This window comes from Bubalus bubalis, chromosome 3 (assembly GCF_019923935.1).
Source record: "Bubalus bubalis isolate 160015118507 breed Murrah chromosome 3, NDDB_SH_1, whole genome shotgun sequence".
NCBI classification, from domain to species: domain Eukaryota; kingdom Metazoa; phylum Chordata; class Mammalia; order Artiodactyla; family Bovidae; genus Bubalus; species Bubalus bubalis.
The window spans coordinates 64,679,129-64,696,830 of NC_059159.1; the positions used below are offsets into that span (position 1 = coordinate 64,679,129).

Sequence of the window (17,702 nt, forward strand, 5' to 3'; positions counted from 1 at the left end):
AAGGGAATGCAGACCCTTAGAACAACCAGAAACCCTGAAAAAGTATAAATGAAGATGAGCCATGTAGTCAGTGTGCAATGCTGAACCTTCCACGTTTATTTCAAAGTAAATGCCCACAGGGAAGGGGGCCATGGTCATGTTTAGGGTGGGTGGTAGGCCGACATGATAGGCAAATAGATAAAAAGCCAAGAGTTGTGTTTCTTCTCAGTAGATTTGTAGTGGGGACTGAATCCGTGTGTCTGTTCTCTGCAGCCCTGAGAGCAATTCTAGTGTTAGATTTTGAGGAACCGGGCGCTGGAGTCTGGGCCATTACTGTTGTCTCCTAGAGAACAGTGCTCGGGGACAGTGGTGCACGTGGACACTGGGGAAGGATCTAGAAGTCCTTTATTGTGCAGGTGTGTTCCCATCCCTACGCGACAGGGATGGCAGGCAGGGAGCATGATGCTAGGAGCGCCCTCCTCTGCTCACAGCACATCACTGACTGAGCACAGCCCTCCGCCTTCTCTCGGAACACAGCTCCCAAGTCCTCCAGCCCATCAGCCTCCCCTGAGAGACTGAGGCTGACACCCCAGGAGACACCCACTCCACATCCCTGGTACCATGTCTATGGAACTATGACCAGGATGTGGAGTCAAGACGACCCTCACCTTGACTCACATGTTCCTTCATGGGCCTGACACAGAGAGCCAGCACTATTCTAAAAGTAGGGAAATTCTAGGAAAAAAGTAAGCCTCCAGAGAGGAAAACACTCAGGATCCAGGTTAAAATCAAAGCAGCGCAGTAACTTACAACCACTTATCTACTGATTGTGTGTGGAGTTGATACCATCACTTACCTTGTTGAACTGCATAAAATAGTAAGGATCATCTTCTATGATGAGGAAGTCATATTTTCTTGCGAGCTACAGAAAGGTTGAAGGAGAATATTTATTTCTTAAGAGTTATCTAAGATGAAAATCACTTGGTATCAGAGTTCTTTGTACTCATGCATTCATTCATCCCAGCAACTGCTGAGGCCCTGCTGTCCTAGGAGGGGGAACCAGCCCTAAAGACTCTGTCCTCACAGAACTTTCATTCTGGTGGTAAAGACAGAACCTGAGCTCCTAGATAGTGACCAGAGGAGGATCAGGTGGGAGGTTCTGAGGGCCCGGCAGATGGTTGAAGAGGCTGATGTTTGAGAGAGAGAGAGACAGGGAAGCTGCAGGAGAGCTCAGGCTGCCTGGAAGGATCAGTTCTGCAGATGCTGGGGGAGATGTTTAGACTGAGAGCAGGGAACAATGGCCCTGGAGGCAGAAAATACTTGGCATGTTTTAGGGACAGAAGTTTCTAGAAGGCATAGATGTTTAAGGGACAGAAGGAAGGATATGAGAGACCCTAGCCTTACACAGAGGCCCAGGTTCCATCATTGCATGTGGCAGGTGAAGGACTTTGATACTGTTTGCAGTGTGGGGTGAAGAGGCTGGAGGAGGAACTATAGGTCCACACTAGAGCAGGAAGGATGTCAAGGGCTGGTGTGGGGGTCGGGGTGGGTAACTCCGAAGTGCTCACAGGTCAGGGAGGGAGTGTGGCCAAGGAGATGGTGGGTTTGAGTAACGTGGGTGGTAGGAGCCACTGTATGGGCTGGAGGTGGGGGATGAAGAGAAGACAGAAGGAAGAGATGGGTGTAAGAGGTGAGTGTAACATCCCACGAAGAGTAGCATCTCTTTCAGTGAAAATATCAATTAAAGGGAAAGAAACATCATAGTCAACCAGACTGTAGTAAATTCTTGTGTTTAAATTTGTGGCAACACTGGTATAGATGACTTTGTTTTATTAAAAACCATCTTCATTGTGAGCAAGGGGCCAATAAGAGAAGGAACTTGAGAATACTCTTCTAAAGAGTCAGAAAGAAACAAGAACAAAAGTACGTAACACCTTCTTTGAAAATACCTCATAGATTTCCCTTTTGCGCTCAGCTGTTAATGAGTTCCCAGAGGGGTTGTTGCCATTTGGGACAGTGTAAAGAAATTTGGGGCTGTTTTTCTCAGGGTCCTTTGAATCTTCTGGTTTCCATTTGGAAAGTATTTCTCTGAGGGAGTCTGGAATAATCCCGTGCTCATCACTGGAAACATTAATCATGTTGCAGCCCAGGGGTTGCAGCTGTCAAGTACACAGAGAAAAGCAAATCCAAGATTGAGACATGATTACAAAATATCAGTGCCAAGGGTTCTTACATTAAGGAGAATGTTATCATTTACCCTTCGCAAACCCTCCCTCAGCTTTATGCCCACGCTGCATTATCTTCACAATTATGATTAGAACTGGTTCATAAAATAGGTGTTTATTAAGGAATGTTTTTTGACCCAGTAAATCAATCATAGAAAGCATCTGTGATGCTAATACATGAAATAGTTATAAGCAGAGGTGATACTCAAAATATTGGACAAGTGGTGTAGCATGGGAGCAACAGACACAGAGCAGGGTGGAATGGGGTCCTGGAGACTCCCCACCATGCCAGCATTAGCTCTGCACTGTGGGGGTTCAGGGTGGTCTCAGGAGAGGGGTCGGGGGGGGCCAGGGTGGTGCTGGGGCACCAAGGAGCATCAGGGCTGTGGCTCCGCAAGGGATGTGCAAGTGTTTCAATACTGTACCGACTACAGAGGCTGAAGTCGAAAGTAGTGGCCTTACTTATAGACAGAGTTTTGTGAAAGACTTGTGTTTTCATATTTTATGTTTATGGATGAACAAAAGAAAAAAAACATGAGACTTAGTAAATAAGAAGGAAAGGAAAACATCCACAAAATGAAAAGACAACCTATGGATTGGGAGAAAATATTTAGAACAATGCATTTGACAAGGGATGAATTTCCAAATTATACAAACAACTCACACAATTCAATATCAAACAAACAAAAACAAAAACAACTCAGTCAGAAAGTGGACAGAAGTCCTAAATAGATATTTCTCCAAAGAAGATGTACAGATGGCCAACATGCACTTGACAAGACACTCAACATGGCTAATTATAGAGAAAAGCTAATGAAAACTACAGTGAGGCATATCTCACACCAGTCAGAATGACTATGACCAAAAAGTCTGTAAGCAATAAATGCTGGAGAGGTCCCATTTGTTTATTTTTGCTTTTATTTCCAATATTCTGGGAGGTGGGTCATAGAGGATGCTACTGTGATGTATGTCGGAGAGTGTTTTGCCTATGTTCTCCTTTAGGAGTTTTATAGTTTCTGGTCTTACGTTGAGATCTTTCATCCATTTTGAGTTTATTTTTGTGTATGGTGTTAGAAAGTGCTCTAGTTTCATTCTTTTACAAGTGGTTGGCCAGTTTTCCCAGCACCACTTGTTAAAGAGATTGTCTTTAATCCATTGTATATTCTTGCCTCCTTTGTCAAAGATAAGGTGTCCATGTGTGCGTGGATTTCTCTCTGGGCTTTCTATTATTTTGTTCCATTGATCTATATTTCTGTCTTTGTGCCAGTACCATACTGTCTTGATGACTGTGGCTTTGTAGTAGAGCCTGAAGTCAGGTAGGTTGATTCCTCCAGTTCCATTCTTCTTTCTCAAGATAGCTTTGGCTATTCGAGGTTTCTTGTATTTCCATACAAACTGCGAAATTATTTGTTCTAGCTCTGTGAAGAATACCGTTGGTAGCTTGATAGGGATTGCATTAAATCTATAAATTGCTTTGGGAAATAAAAGCAAAAATAAACAAATGGGACCTAATTAAACTTAAAAGCTTCTGCACAACAAAGGAAACTATAAGCAAGGTGAAAAGACAGCCTTCAGAATGGGAGAAAATAATAGCAAATGAAGCAACTGACAAACAACTAATCTCAAAAATATACAAGCAACTCCTACAGCTCAATTCCAGAAAAATAAATGACCCAATCAAAAAATGGGCCAAAGAAATAAATAGACATTTCTTCAAAGAAGACATACAGATGGCTAACAAACACATGAAAGATGCTCAACATCACTCATTATCAGAGAAATGCAAATCAAAACCACTATGAGGTACCATTTCACGCCAGTCAGAATGGCTGCGATCCAAAAGTCTACAAGCAATGAATGCTGGAGAGGGTGTGGAGAAAAGGGAACCCTCTTACACTGTTGGTGGGAATGCAAACTAGTACAGTCACTATGGAGAACAGTGTGGAGATTCCTTAAAAAACTGGAAATAGAACCACCTTATGATCCAGCAATCCCACTGCTGGGCATACATAATGAGGAAACCAGAATTGAAAGAGACACGTGTACCCCAATGTTCATCACAGCACTGTTTATAATAGCCAGGACATGGAAGCAACCTAGATGTCCATCAGCAGATGAATGGATAAGAAAGCTGTGGTACATATACACAATGGAGTATTACTCAGCCATTAAAAAGAACACATTTGAATCAGTTCTAGTGAGGTGGATGAAACTGGAGCCTATTATACAGAGTGAAGTAAGCCAGAAAGAAAAACACCAATACAGTATACTAATGCATATATATGGAATTTAGAAAGATGGTAACAATAACCCTGTATACGAGACAGCCAAAGAGACACTGATGTATAGAACAGTCTTTTGGACTCTGTGGGAGAGGGAGAGGGTGGGATGATTTGGGAGAATGACATTGAAATACGTATAATATCATATATGGAATGAGTTGCCAGTCCAGGTTCAATGCACGATACAGGATGCTTGGGGCTGGTGCACTGGGACGACCCAGAGGGATGGAATGGGGAGGGAGGAGGGAGGAGGGTTCAGGATGGGGAACACATGTATACCTGTGGCGGATTCATTTCGATATTTGGCAAAACCAATACAATATTGTAAAGTTTAAAAATAAAATAAAATTAAAAAAAAATAAATGCTGGAGAGGGTTTGGAGAGAATGGAAACTTCCTACTCTGTTGATGGAAATGTAAATCATATAGATCCTATGGAGAACTGCATGGAGGTTCACTAACAGACTAAAAATTGAGTTACATATATGATCCAGTGATCCCACTCTGGGACAATTCAAAAAATATATATCCACACCAATGTTCAGCACTATTTACAATAGTCAGGACATGGACGCAACCTAATGTCCACTGAGGGATGAATGCATAAAGAAAATGTGGTACATATATACAGTGGAATATTGTTGTTTAATCACCAGGTTGTGTCCGACTCTTTGAGACCCCATGGCCTGCAGCACACCAGGCTTCTCTGTCCCTCACCATCTTTTGGAGTTTTCCCAAATTCATGTTCATAGCATCAGTGATACCATCCAACCAACTTATCCTCTGTTACCTTTTTTGGCTTCTGCCTTCAATCTTTCCAAGCATCAGGGTCTTTTTCAGTGAGTTGGCTCTTCACATTAGGTGGCCAAAGTATTAGAGCTTCAGCTTCTGTATCAGTCCTTCCAATGAGTATTCAGGGTTGATTGACTTTAAGATTGACTGGTTTCATCTCCGTGCAGTCCAAGGGACTCTCCAGCACCACAGTTCAAAAGCATCACTTCTTCAGCACTCAGAGTTCTCAACCATACATGACTACTGGAAGGACAGTAGCCTTGACTTTCGTCGGCAAAGTGATGTCTTTGCTTTTAAACACACTGTCTAGGTTTCTTCATTGCTTTCCTGCCAAGAAGCAATTGTCTTTAATTTCATGGCTGCAGTCACCATCTGCAGTGATTTTAGAGCCCAAGAAGAGGAAATCTGTCACTGCTTCCACCTTTTCCCCTTCTATTTGCCATGAAGTGATAGGACCAGATGCCATGATCTTGGTTATTTAATATTTAGCTTTAAGCCAGCTTTTTCACTCTTGTCCTTCACCCTCATCAAGAGGATTTTTAGTTTCTCTTCACTTTCTGCCATTGGAATGGTGTCATCCACATATCTGAGATTGTTGATACTTCTCCTGGCAATCTCAATTCCAGTTTGTAACTCATCTAGGCTGGTATTTCTCATGATGGGCTCTGTGTATAAGTTAAATAAACAAGATGACAATAAACAGCCTTGTCGTACTCCTTTCTCCATCCTGAACCAGTCAGTTGTTACATACAAGGTTCTGTCGCTTCTTGACCAGCATACAGATTTTTCAGGAGACAGGTAAGATGGTCTGGTATTCCCATCTCTTTAAGAGTTTTCCACAGTTGGTTATGATCCACAGTCAAAGGCTTTAGCGTAGTCAATGAAACAGAGGTAGATGTTTTTTTGGAATTCCTTTGCTTTCTCTATGATCCAGGCAATATTGGCAGTTTGATCTCTGGTCCCTCTGCCTTTTCTAAACTCAGTTTGAAAATCTTGAGGTTCTTGATTCACATAATGATGAAGCCTAGCTTGCAGGATTTTGAGCCTAATCTTACTAGCATCGGAGATGAGTGCAGTTGTCTGATGGTTTGAATCTTGTTTAATATGCCCTTCTTCGGAATTGGGATGGAGATTGAGCTTTTCCAGTCCTGTGGCCATGGCTAGGTCTTCCAAATCTGCGGACATGTTGAGTGCATAACTTTAATAGCATCATCTTTTAGGATTTTAAGTAACTCTGCTGGAATTCCATCACTTCCACTAGCTTTATTGATAGCAGTGCTTTCCTAAGGCAACACTTGATTTCAAATTCCAGAATGTCTGGCTCTGGGAGAGTGCCCATACCATCATAGTTATCTGGGTCATTAAGATCTTTTATGCACAGTTCTTCTGTTTATTCTTTCCATCTCTTCTGCTTCTACAACGTCTTTAGTCTGTCCTTTATTGTGCCCTTCTTTGGATTAGATATTCCTTTGATATCTCCAATTTTCTTGAAGATATCTCTAATCGTTCCCCTTCTGTTGTTTTCCTCTATTTCTTTGCATTGTTCATTGAAGAAGGCCTACTTCTATATTCATTTCAGTTCAGTCGCTCAGTCGTGTCTGACTCTTTGCGACCCCATGAATCACAGCACACCAGGCCTCCCTGTCCATCACCAACTCCCGGAGTTCACTCAAACTCATGTTCATCAAGTTGGTGATGCCAACCAGCCATCTCATCCTCTGTTGTCCCCTTCTCCTCCTACCCCAATCCCTCCCAGCATCAGGGGCTTTTCCAATGAGTCAACTCTTCACATGAGGTGGCCAAAGTACTGGAGTTTCAGCTTCAGCATCAGTCCATCCAATGAACATCCAGGACTGATCTCTTTTAGGATGGACTGGTTGGATCTCCTTGCAGTCCAAGGGACTCTCAAGAGTCTTCCCAAACACCACAGTTCAAAAGCATCAATTCTTTGGTGCTCAGCTTTCTTCACAACTCAACTCTCACATCCATACATGACAACAAGAAAAACCATAGCCTTGACTAGACAGAACTTTGTTGGCAAAGTAATATCTCTGCCTTTCAATATACTATCTAGGTTGGTCATAAGTTTCCTTCCAAGGAGTAAGTGTCTTTTAATTTCATGGCTGCAATCACCATCTGCAGTGATTTGGGAGCCCAGAAAAATAAAGTCTGACACTGTTTCCACTGTTTACCCATCTATTTCCCATGAAGTGATGGGACCAGATGCCATGATCTTCATTTTCTGAATGTTGAGCTTTAAGTCAACTTTTTCACTCTCCACTTTCACTTTCATCAAAAGGCTTTTTAGTTCCTCTTCACTTTCTGCCATAAGGGTGGTGCCATCTGCATATCTGAGGTTATTGATATTTCTCCTGGCAATCTTGATTCCAGCTTGTGCTTCTTCCAGTCCAGCGTTTCTCATGATGTACTCTGCATAGAAGTTAAATAATCAGGGTGACAATATACAGCTTTGACGTACTCCTTTTCCTATTTGGAACCAGTCTGTTGTTCCATGTCCAGTTCTAACTGTTGCTTCCTGACCTGCATATAGGTTTCTCAAGAGGCAGGTCAGGTGGTCTTGTATTCCCATCTCGTTCAGAATTTTCTAGTTTATTGTGATCCACACAGTCAAAGGCTTTGGCATAGTCAGTAAAACAGGAATAGATGTTTTTCTGGAACTCTCTTGCTTTTTCGATGATCCAGCAGATGTTGGCAATTTGATCTCTGGTTCCTCTGCCTTTTCTAAAACCAGCTTGAACATCTGGAAGTTCATGGTTCATGTACTACTGAAGCTTGGCTTGGAGAATTTTGGGCATTATTTTACTAGCGTGTGAGATGAGTGCAATTGTGCGGTAGTTTGAGCATTCTTTGGCATTGCCTTTCTTTGGGATTGGAATGAAAACTGACCTTTTCCAGTCCTGTGGCCACTGCTGAGTTTTCCAAATTTGCTGGCATATTGAGGGCAGCACTTTCACAGCATCATCTTTCAGGATTTGAAATAGCTCCACTGGAATTCCATCACCTCCACTAGCATTGTTCATAGTGATGCTTTCTAATACCCACTTGACTTCACATTCCAGGATGTCTGGCTCTAGGTGAGTGATCACATAATTGTGATTATCTGGGTCATGAAACTCTTTTTTGTACAGTTCTTCTGTGTATTCTTGCCATCTCTTAATATCTTCTGCTTCTGTTAGGTCCATACCATTTCTGTCCTTTTTCAAGCCCATCTTTGCATGAAATGTTCCCTTTGTATCTCTCATTTTCTTGATGAGATCTCTAGTCTTTCCCATTCTGTTGTTTTCCTCTATTTCTTTGCATTGATCACTGAGGAAGGCTTTCTTACCTCTTCTTGCTATTCTTTGAACTCTGCATTCAGATGCTCATATCTTTCCTTTTCTCCTTTGCTTTTTGCCTCTCTTCTTTTCACAGCTATTTGTAAGGCCTCCTCAGACAGCCATTTTGCTTTTTTGCATTTCTTTTCCATGGGGATGTTCTTGATCCCTGTCTCCTGTACAACGTCACCAATCTCAGTCCATAGTTCATTAGGCACTCTATCTGATCGAGTCCCTTAAATCTATTTCTCATGTTCACTGTATAATCATAAGGAATTTGATTTAGGTCATACCTGAATGGTCTAGTGGTTTTCCCCCACTTTCTTCATTTTAAGTCTGAATTTGGCAATAAGGAGTTCATGATCTGAGCCACAGTCAGCTCCCAGTCTTGTTTTTGCTGACTGTATAGAGCTTTTCCATCTTTGGCTGCAAAGAATGTAGTCAATCTGATTTTGGTGTTGACCATCTGGTGATGTCCATGTGTAGAGTCTTCTCTTGTGTTGTTGGAAGAGTGTTTGTTATGATCAGTGTGTTCTCTTGGCAAAACTCTATTAGCCTTTGCCCTGCTTCATTCCATGCTCCAAGGCCAAATTTGCCTGTTACTCCAGGTGTTTCTTGACTTCCTACTTTTGCATTCCAGTCCCCTATAATGAAAAGGACATTTTTTTGGGGGTTTTAATTCTAAAAGGTCTTGTAGGTCTTCATAGAACTGTTCAACTTCAGCTTCTCCAGCATTACTGGTTGGGTCATAGGCTTGGATTACCATGATATTGAATGGTTTGCCTTGGAAAAGAAGAGAGATCAATCTGTCGTTTTTGAGATTGCATCCAAGTACTGCATTTTGGATTCTTTTGTTGACCATGATGACTACTCCATTTCTTCTAAGGGATTCCTGCTCACAGTAGTAGATATAATGGTCATCTGAGTTAAATTCACCCATTCCAATCCATTTTAGTTTGCTGATTCCTAGAATGTTGATGTTCACTCTTGCCATCTCCTGTTTAACCACTTCTATATTACTCAGCCATAAAAAAGAATGAAATGATGCCATTTGTAGTCACATGGGGTCTAGAGATTATCATACTAAGTGAAGTAAATCAAAGAAAGACAAATATTATATGATATCACATATATGTAATCTAAAAAATGATACAAATAAACTATTTTGAACTATTTTACACAACAAATAGACTTACAGACATAGTATAAAAACTTATGATTATTAAAGGGGAAATGTGGGGAGGGATATAGTAGGAATTTGGGTTTGACATATACATACTACAATATATAAAATCAACAGCAATTTCCTACTGTATAGCATAGGTAACTATATTCAGTGTCTTATAATAACCTATAATGGAAAAGAATCTGAAAAGAACAGATATGTATTGTAATATATATATATATATATATGTATGCACATATATATATCTCCGAATCAGTTTCCTGTATACTTAAAACTAAAATGACATGGTTAATAAAGTATATTTCAATAAAATTAAAAATAATAATAATTAAGATTAGCTTCTCAGAAAAATAGTTTTCAAGGGATAAGCAAACATAGTTAGTAGAGGTCAAATGTATACTTATGCCCTGAGAATAGTCTAGACCATATTTGCAGCAAATTTAAAAGATCTTAGACTTTCCAAGCACGTCTACATGAATAAAAGAAGTTGATGTTGGGCGATCAGATAAATGCGCATGGAACTTCAGCCTCTTCCCTCAGAGGCTCGTACGATTTGCGTTTTGGCATGTGACAATGTATGTGCATCCAGCTATTTACATAGATGCGATTTTACATGTATGCTGCTGCTGCTGCTAAGTCGCTTCAGTCGTGTCCAACTCTGTGCAACCCCATAGACAGCAGCCCACCAGGCCCCGCTGTCCCTGGGATTCTCCAGGCAAGAACACTGGAGTGGGTTGCCATTTCCTCCTCCAATGCATTAAAGTGAAAAGTGAAAGTGACCTTATGAGTTTAGGAAAGTAGTTAATAATTAGTCTCCAATCACAAAGAAAAGGCAATTATTTTACTTTAGTTTTAAAAGGGCTTCCCTGCTAACTCAGATAGTAAAAAATCCACCTGCAATGCAGAAGACCCCGGTTTGATCCCTGGGTTAGGAAGATCCCCTGGAAGAGTACATGGCAACCCACTCCAGTATTCTTGCCTGGAGAATCTCCATTGACAGAGGAGCCTGGTGGGCTATACAGTCCATGGTGTCTCAAAGAGTCGGACATGAAGCACAGCACACCTGGTGGCTTGGCCAGTAAAGACTCTGCCTACAATGCCGGAGACACAGGTTCAATCCCTGGGTCAAGAAGGTCCCCTGGAGGAGGGAATGGCAACCAACTCCAGTATTCTTGCCTGGAGAATCCCATAAACAGAGGAGCCTGGGGAGCTACAGTCTATAGGGTCACAAAGAGGCAGACATGACTGAGCAACTAACACTTTCACTTAAAAGTTTTGGTAAAATATATATTACTAAAAAATGTGCCATTTTAAAGCATGTAATTCAGCGGCAATAATTATGTTCACAGTTTGTGCAACTCTCATCGTTATTAATTCCAGAATCTTTTCATTACTCCAAACAGAAACCCTGTGCCCACTAAGCAAGAAATCCCCATTTCCCCCTCCACAGTCCTTGGTCACCTCCAATCAACTTCTGGTCTCTATGAATTTGCTTGTTTTATATACTTTGTATAAGGGGAAATCATACAATATTTGTTCCTTTGTGTCTGGCTGCTTTCTCTGAGCACCTGCAGTGATGGGCCTGCTTTATTCCTCAGAGAGCAGGTAAGACTGAGGGTTAGAAAGTTGTTATGTTGAGCTGAAATTGCTTCCCTGTAGTTTCCACATTTTGGTTCCAGTTCTGTCAACCTAAGGACACACACAGACAGATCTAACTCCTCTGTAACACAGCTAACTTTTATGTAGTTGAGGACAATCGTCATGTCTCCTCTTTCTGCGGGAAAGAGCATGGTTCCTAAAAGCATTCGACATATGGTCTCATTTCTAATTCTTTGTGACTGTGGTTGCTTCTCTGACTGTGTTCACATCAACCCGAGTACTGTGCCCCAGACAGTGCGGAGTTCTGAGCAGGGCCCAGCAGAGCAGGTGATCTGCCTCCTTATTCCGGGTCTAGAGTCTTATAATAAACACTAGATATGAAAGTCCTGGTCATACTGATAGGTTTAGTTATATTACATTGACATATGATTTGTCTTAGACATGTGGTAATATAGACAGTAATGAAAAATGTCTTTGTAAATTAAGAGGCATTTCAAGTGAAATACTAAGAAAATGGGACATGATTTTCCTGACTGAATTTTAGCACATCTACATTTAGATTTTGTCAAAAGAAATGCATAAATCAGAGGGTATGTTTAGCATATTTTCCTTATACTAAAAATTCTCTTCTTTACAAAAGAAAGATGCTATTTTATTTTTCAGTGGGCAGATAATTTTAAAGGTGCGTTGATTTCTCCTTCTTTATTATAAGAAAGAGACTTGCCTTTTGTAAGATTATGTACTCACAGCATGAATCGTTCCTGAATAAACAGGTTCATTTACGAGGATATTATCTCCAGGATTAATGATCATTTCAAACACCTAATGAAAGAAACACAGGTTAGCTTGGAAAATATAGTTTCAAGTCTTAGAACACCCCCTCCAACTTTTTTTTTTTTAAGCTCACTAGGGTTCTAGAGTGGGTGTCTCTGATAGCTCAGTTGATAAAGAATCCGCTGCAATGCAGGAGACTCCGATTTGATTCCTGAGTCAGGAAGATCTGCTGGAGAAAGGATAGGCTGCCCACTCCAGTATTCTTTGGCTTCCCTTGTTACTCAGCTGGTAAAGAATCTGCCTGCAATGCAGGAGACCTGGGTTTGATCCATGGGTTGGGAAGATCCCCTGGAGAAGGGAAAGGCTACCCACTCCAGTATTCTTGCCTGGAGAATTCCAAGGACTGTATAGTCCATGGGGTTGCAAAGAGCTGGACACGACTGAGCGACTTTCACTTTTACTTTCAGGGTTCCAGAGCAGGAGTTGGTAAGTGTCCCATAAACGCCAGATGGGGCGCATCCTGTGGGCCCGGTGTCTGTGTTGCCACCACTCATCTCCGCCTCTGTGGTGAGAACGCAGCCACAGACAGCATGTAGGCTGAGCTCCACTGAAGCTCTACTTGCAGGACCAGGCATGGGACAATTCTCTTTGGCTCTCAAGCCATAGTTTGCCAACCTCTCTTCTACACTGAAAAATAACAGAGCTGATTTGGATCCTAAACACATTTATGCCTTCTTTGAAAAAAGTTTGTCTCTGTTATAAGCCAGGCCTGTGTAATGTATGGAGAGAAAGTGAAGATTATATGGGATGGTTTTACCCTCATGAAGGTGCTAGAGCACTGAGCTAGACACTACTCAGATAAATATGCATGTAAAATCAGTGATAAGCACTGCTGTGTAGATGCCAGTGTTCTAGTGCTCATTGTAGGAGGACTTGGGCACTCGGCAGACTTGGGGTACTCAGGGAAGGCTTCTTTGAGGAAGTGAAGAGTTGGGGAAGAGGTGACTATAGGTACACATCTGAGAAACTGAAAGAATGCTGTGGCTTGAGGTGGAGTGTGAAGAGGAGAGTGGAGGGAGGTCAGAAGGAAGTGGGCAGAGAGCATCCCATGGAGGCCTTTGGACAAGTGAGCCAGGGAGAATTTTAAGTAGAGGGCAGGACCAAGGAGTCATGAGATCAGACAGGCAGTTGAGAAGGTCATTCTGGCTGCAAGATCAAAGTATCAGAGAGGAGTGAGAATACAGGTGGAGTCTGGGAAGATTTTAGGCTCATTTGGGAGGTTTTTGCTGCAGTCCCAGGGAAAGGCAAGGGTGGTCTGGATGGGGTGGTGGTGGTGGAGCTGAAGAGAGCTGAGGGGCATTGAGGAAACCAGAAGCAAGGGACACAAGTGTGGGCTGAGGGGAAGCAGAAAAGGAGGGGTAAGGAGGGGCCTCTGGATTTCTGGCTGTACAGTAAGGAGGTGATGGGAGGGGTGTCATTCACTGGAAAACACCCCCGATGTTGTCTGTTCTGAGGGAGAAGCAGCTGAGTGTGTTTTGATGTGAGGTGCCCCTGAAACAGCCCGGGGTGAGGTCATTGGGGGCGGTGGACACGTGGATGTGGAGGGCGCCTGGTGATGGAGGCATGGGCAGGGGCACCTGGTGTGATGCCTAGGGGAGGTGTGTGCGGGAAGGGAAGAGGTCCGAGGTCCAGTCTTGCGGGGCTCCTGTGGACTATGGACACTGCAGGCTGGGCAGGGCAAGGATGGGGGAGTTTCCAGAAAGGACGGTTTCAGCAAGGGCTCAGGAGACGCGGAGGTCAAGGAAGACCAGGCCTGCAAATCAGAGCAGATCTTGAGGACCCTGTGATGCCTCAGGACATCAGCAGAGCCAGACAGAGATTTTCCCTGCCTGAATCAGAGGGGTCCGTTCCAACGAATCTTACACAAGGCACAGAACCATCCTTTCCTACCCTGTGATGTTTCATCAGCCCCAGGTGAAGCCTCTCCTCGGTGTCATTGAACAACCTAGAGCTCTTGACAAGCATCACGGCCAGTATCCATTGAGACAGAAGATCTGACTTTTCTCTCCCGATTTGGCCTAGGATATTCCATTTACTATTCCTTATGAGCTTTAGGCATTTTATGACAAACACAGGCCTCCTCTGACAAGTTAGTTGATTTACATTTACAGGACCTTCTAGAACCAAGTAAATCCATATATAATCTATGGATCAGATGAAAACCTCATGACCAACATTTCCTGTGTTGGTAAGGGGACGTGACAAAGTCCAGTATCTTAAATGAGGAGTGAGTGCTGTATATTATTTGAGATTTGTGCACCTAAAATAATATTTATTCTGGAGGGCAAAGTGGAAGAAATGTGAAACCATATTCCCAGGAGGCCTCTGTAACCGCATGGCTGTGAGCCAGTGAGTTACTGATGTTTTTGGCCACGTGTGCCGTCTTCCTCTTCGATAGGACTAATGTTGAGATGGACAAAGAAGAAACTTTCCAGAGCATCTTTTGTAGGGGAAAAAAAAGGCTCATGGTGTACCTTTCTAGGAAAGGTATTTCACTGAAAAGAACTTTTATCCTACTGGTCTGGGGCATTACAAATATTTCTCTTGAAAAAAAAAAAAGAAAACAAAACACTTCAAACAGCAGCTTATCCTTGCCTTTGTCCTAATTAAGTCATAAAACAGGGAGGAAGTTTTAAAGTGTTATTGCTTCAATACATTATTCTGGAATAATAATTGAATTAAAATTCATTAAAAGTAACCAGATTATAGGTTTCCTCTTATACATAAGAGGAACAAGAAAACTACTCTGGCTTAATATAAACAAGAGTCATACTTTAAGCTAGATGTGCAGACGAATACAGAATCTCCTTATCCAGGACTACTTATTCAAGAAAAAGAAAAGAAAAAGATATATGAAACTGAGAACTATATACACAGTCTCTTTATCAGGGGAACCCCCAGTGGTGGTTACCTTGGTGGACTTCCTGGAATCCAGGAGAGAGGCAGAGAGAGAGACAGACAAACAGAGAGAGACAGACAGAGAAGATGCTAACCCAGAGGAGAGGTCAGCCACAGAACAGATGCACCCTTAGATCTGGAGAAGCACAGCCAAGAGGGAGAGGGGGCACAAGAGGCAGCTGGTACAGACGATGGCAGCAGCAGACACACAAAGGGACGAGGCCTCAGCTCAGGAGGGTGAGGACGCACCCTTGAGGAATTAAACAGTCATACAGACATAACCACGGCCTAACTCAACGTGGCCTGAATCTCTGAGCCACATGAAACTGATCCGTGCTCACTAAGCTGCAGGGAATCTTGTCCGAAGGACTCAGAGCTCTGGGCTCTCTGTTTAAGAGAAATCAGGTTGGTGCATGTCTTCAAGTTCTACTTATGATTCTAGTGAAGACCTGGTGTCCCACAAAACATGCTGCTCTGTGGTTAAGGGAGAGAGGGCTGTATGGGTGCGCATGTTAGATTCTTGCCATGGGTGCCCTTCCCCTCCAGTCTTACCTTACAGAGACCTTCTTGGCTGCCACATGTGACACATATGTCCATCTGTCCTTGGCTGGGTGCATAATGGATGGTGGGCGGATTATGCAATTTTACTTGTAACTGTTTTAGCCAGGATAACAGCTCTGGGATTCTAAAGCATAAATGCATTTAAAAATTGACAGTAGTGAAAATCAGAATGGTAGTAGACAGCAACTAAATGGTGACTTCATACCAGGCAATTTTACACATTTGAGTTAAAAATCTTCAAATGCTTTTTGACGATATTAATATCTTTACTTAAAAGACAAGGTAACACACTTAGAGATTAAGAAATCCACATAAAGTTAATTGGTTGGTGTAAAACAGCTGAGATTTGCATCCACAGCTTTCTTATTCCAATGCCTGTACTTTTTCTTTTATATTAAGCACTTCCTGTATAATTTATTTTTCCTTTCTTTTTGTTTTGTTTTCCTTAGGGAGATTTTCTTAGGATACTCAAAAGCCCAGGTTAAGTTCTTTGCATCATGGAAAAAAAAAAAAAAAAGTAGGTGTACATTGTATACAATACAATTCTTATTCACCCAACATGCATTGTTCTTTAATCACAGAGGAAACAGGCTTTAATAAGGTATAATTGATACCCATAGGTTACCCTTCATCACTGGAAGTAGATCAGCTAAGTAAAGCCTTTGAATGTTCGTTCCATTTAACTTTATGAATCTAAATACATCTGAACTTCAGGCAACATATTTGCACAACTGCCTGTTTACAATGGGAATATAATTAGTGAAAAATTCCCCCAGGAAATAAAATGGCTGCTTCCTGGATCATCTTTTTCCTCTTTTCTCCTACGCTGCTTCTTCAGTTAGCTTATCTTCTTTTTTATCCTGTTTCACTTTTTTCCCCCAGTCTCAGCTCAAGTGATAATCTCCTTCAGAAGCCTTCTCTCCTTCTCCTAGTTATGTATGGTTTGGAAGCAATCAGTAGTGGTGTTAAGCTGTCAGCGTCCTTGCTGCTTTTAACTCTTCCTCAAACCTTCCTACCTCCTGACTATCCAATTAAAAAGACACAAGTAACATTGTCAGCTGGCTGTAGAACATTGCTTATGAAAATGAATCGAGTAAGTGAAATTATCTACTGATCAGGACCCAGCACTCTGAGAATACTGCAGAGCTTTCTTCATCAACTCTTCGTCAAACTGGAGAGCTTTCCCGTTTTCTGTGGTGATAACTGCAGTCTTGAAAGGGAACATATTGGGGTTTGGTATTCCAGTCGCCAAGGAGATGACAGATTTCGGGGCCTTGTCCAATTTCTCATCTTAAACAATGTGGAAGAGAAGAAGAAACACTTTCAGTGAAGACTTTCATAAACAGAGATGGTCAGTATGTTGCATTAAAGTCAATAAAACTTTACAGTGTAATAATGTCTAGTGATAGAATGCTAGTCTGAAAGAAACAGAGAAGATGAATTTTTCTGGGCTGACCTCACTGGTGGAGGAAGTAAGGAATCAACAGGTGAAGCTAAGAAGGCCGGCTGATCAGGCAGTAAGCCAGGGGCCACAGAAACAGAAAACCCTCCTCCACTCGGCCCCTCCCGGCTCGCCAGGCCCCCTGTGCCCCTTTTCTGTCCTGTGTACCCACCTTCCCTGCTATGCACATAGACATGTGTGCTGAACCCCACCTCCTGTGCCCAGAAGAGCCTCCTGGACCCTAACCAGGACGTGCCCACTGCGGCCTGGTCTCTCTCTGTTGCTGATTTACTGCCCTCCTGCCTATTTCAGCCTGATTTCTGTGTCAAGTCTCCACAGAGCCAGGTTCACCCAGCCTGGAGCTGCTTTGTGGGACCCCCCTCCCCTCCACTTTCGGTCTGGAGGAGAGGGGCGCAGCTTGGACTCACACATGACTCTGATGGAATAAGGTTTTCTGGCCGCACTCTTGGCTGTGATGAACCGTGTGTAATTCATTCTGGATTCCAAGTACCAAGCCCGTCCTTTGGTGGTTGAAGACTAGGAAAACAAAACAAGGATCCACATCAGTCCT

At 42.5% G+C, this 17,702-nt stretch overlaps 2 protein-coding genes across 4 annotated transcripts in view; one reads left to right on the top strand and one right to left on the bottom strand.

Annotated features, from left to right (window-relative positions):
* LOC123332738 overlaps positions 1 to 17,702 on the top strand; it is a 136,217-nt gene that overhangs the window by 96,497 nt on the left and 22,018 nt on the right. The gene's annotated exons all lie outside the window — the stretch shown is intronic.
* Positions 1 to 17,702, bottom strand: part of LOC102395547 (kynurenine/alpha-aminoadipate aminotransferase, mitochondrial) — a 30,817-nt gene that overhangs the window by 12,465 nt on the left and 650 nt on the right. For 2 of the 3 annotated variants that reach the window (XM_044939680.2, XM_044939681.2), the window contains exons 2-7: positions 17,560 to 17,668; positions 16,812 to 16,980; positions 15,682 to 15,814; positions 12,145 to 12,219; positions 1,929 to 2,138; positions 836 to 901 (exon numbers count right to left, since the gene is read on the bottom strand). In XM_044939680.2, the coding sequence (XP_044795615.1) occupies positions 836 to 901; positions 1,929 to 2,138; positions 12,145 to 12,219; positions 15,682 to 15,814; positions 16,812 to 16,980; positions 17,560 to 17,626 (720 nt within the window). In that variant the 5' untranslated portion in view covers positions 17,627 to 17,668. The remainder of the gene's footprint in view (positions 1 to 835; positions 902 to 1,928; positions 2,139 to 12,144; positions 12,220 to 15,681; positions 15,815 to 16,811; positions 16,981 to 17,559; positions 17,669 to 17,702) is intronic. The other variant, XM_044939682.2, reaches the window with a different exon arrangement.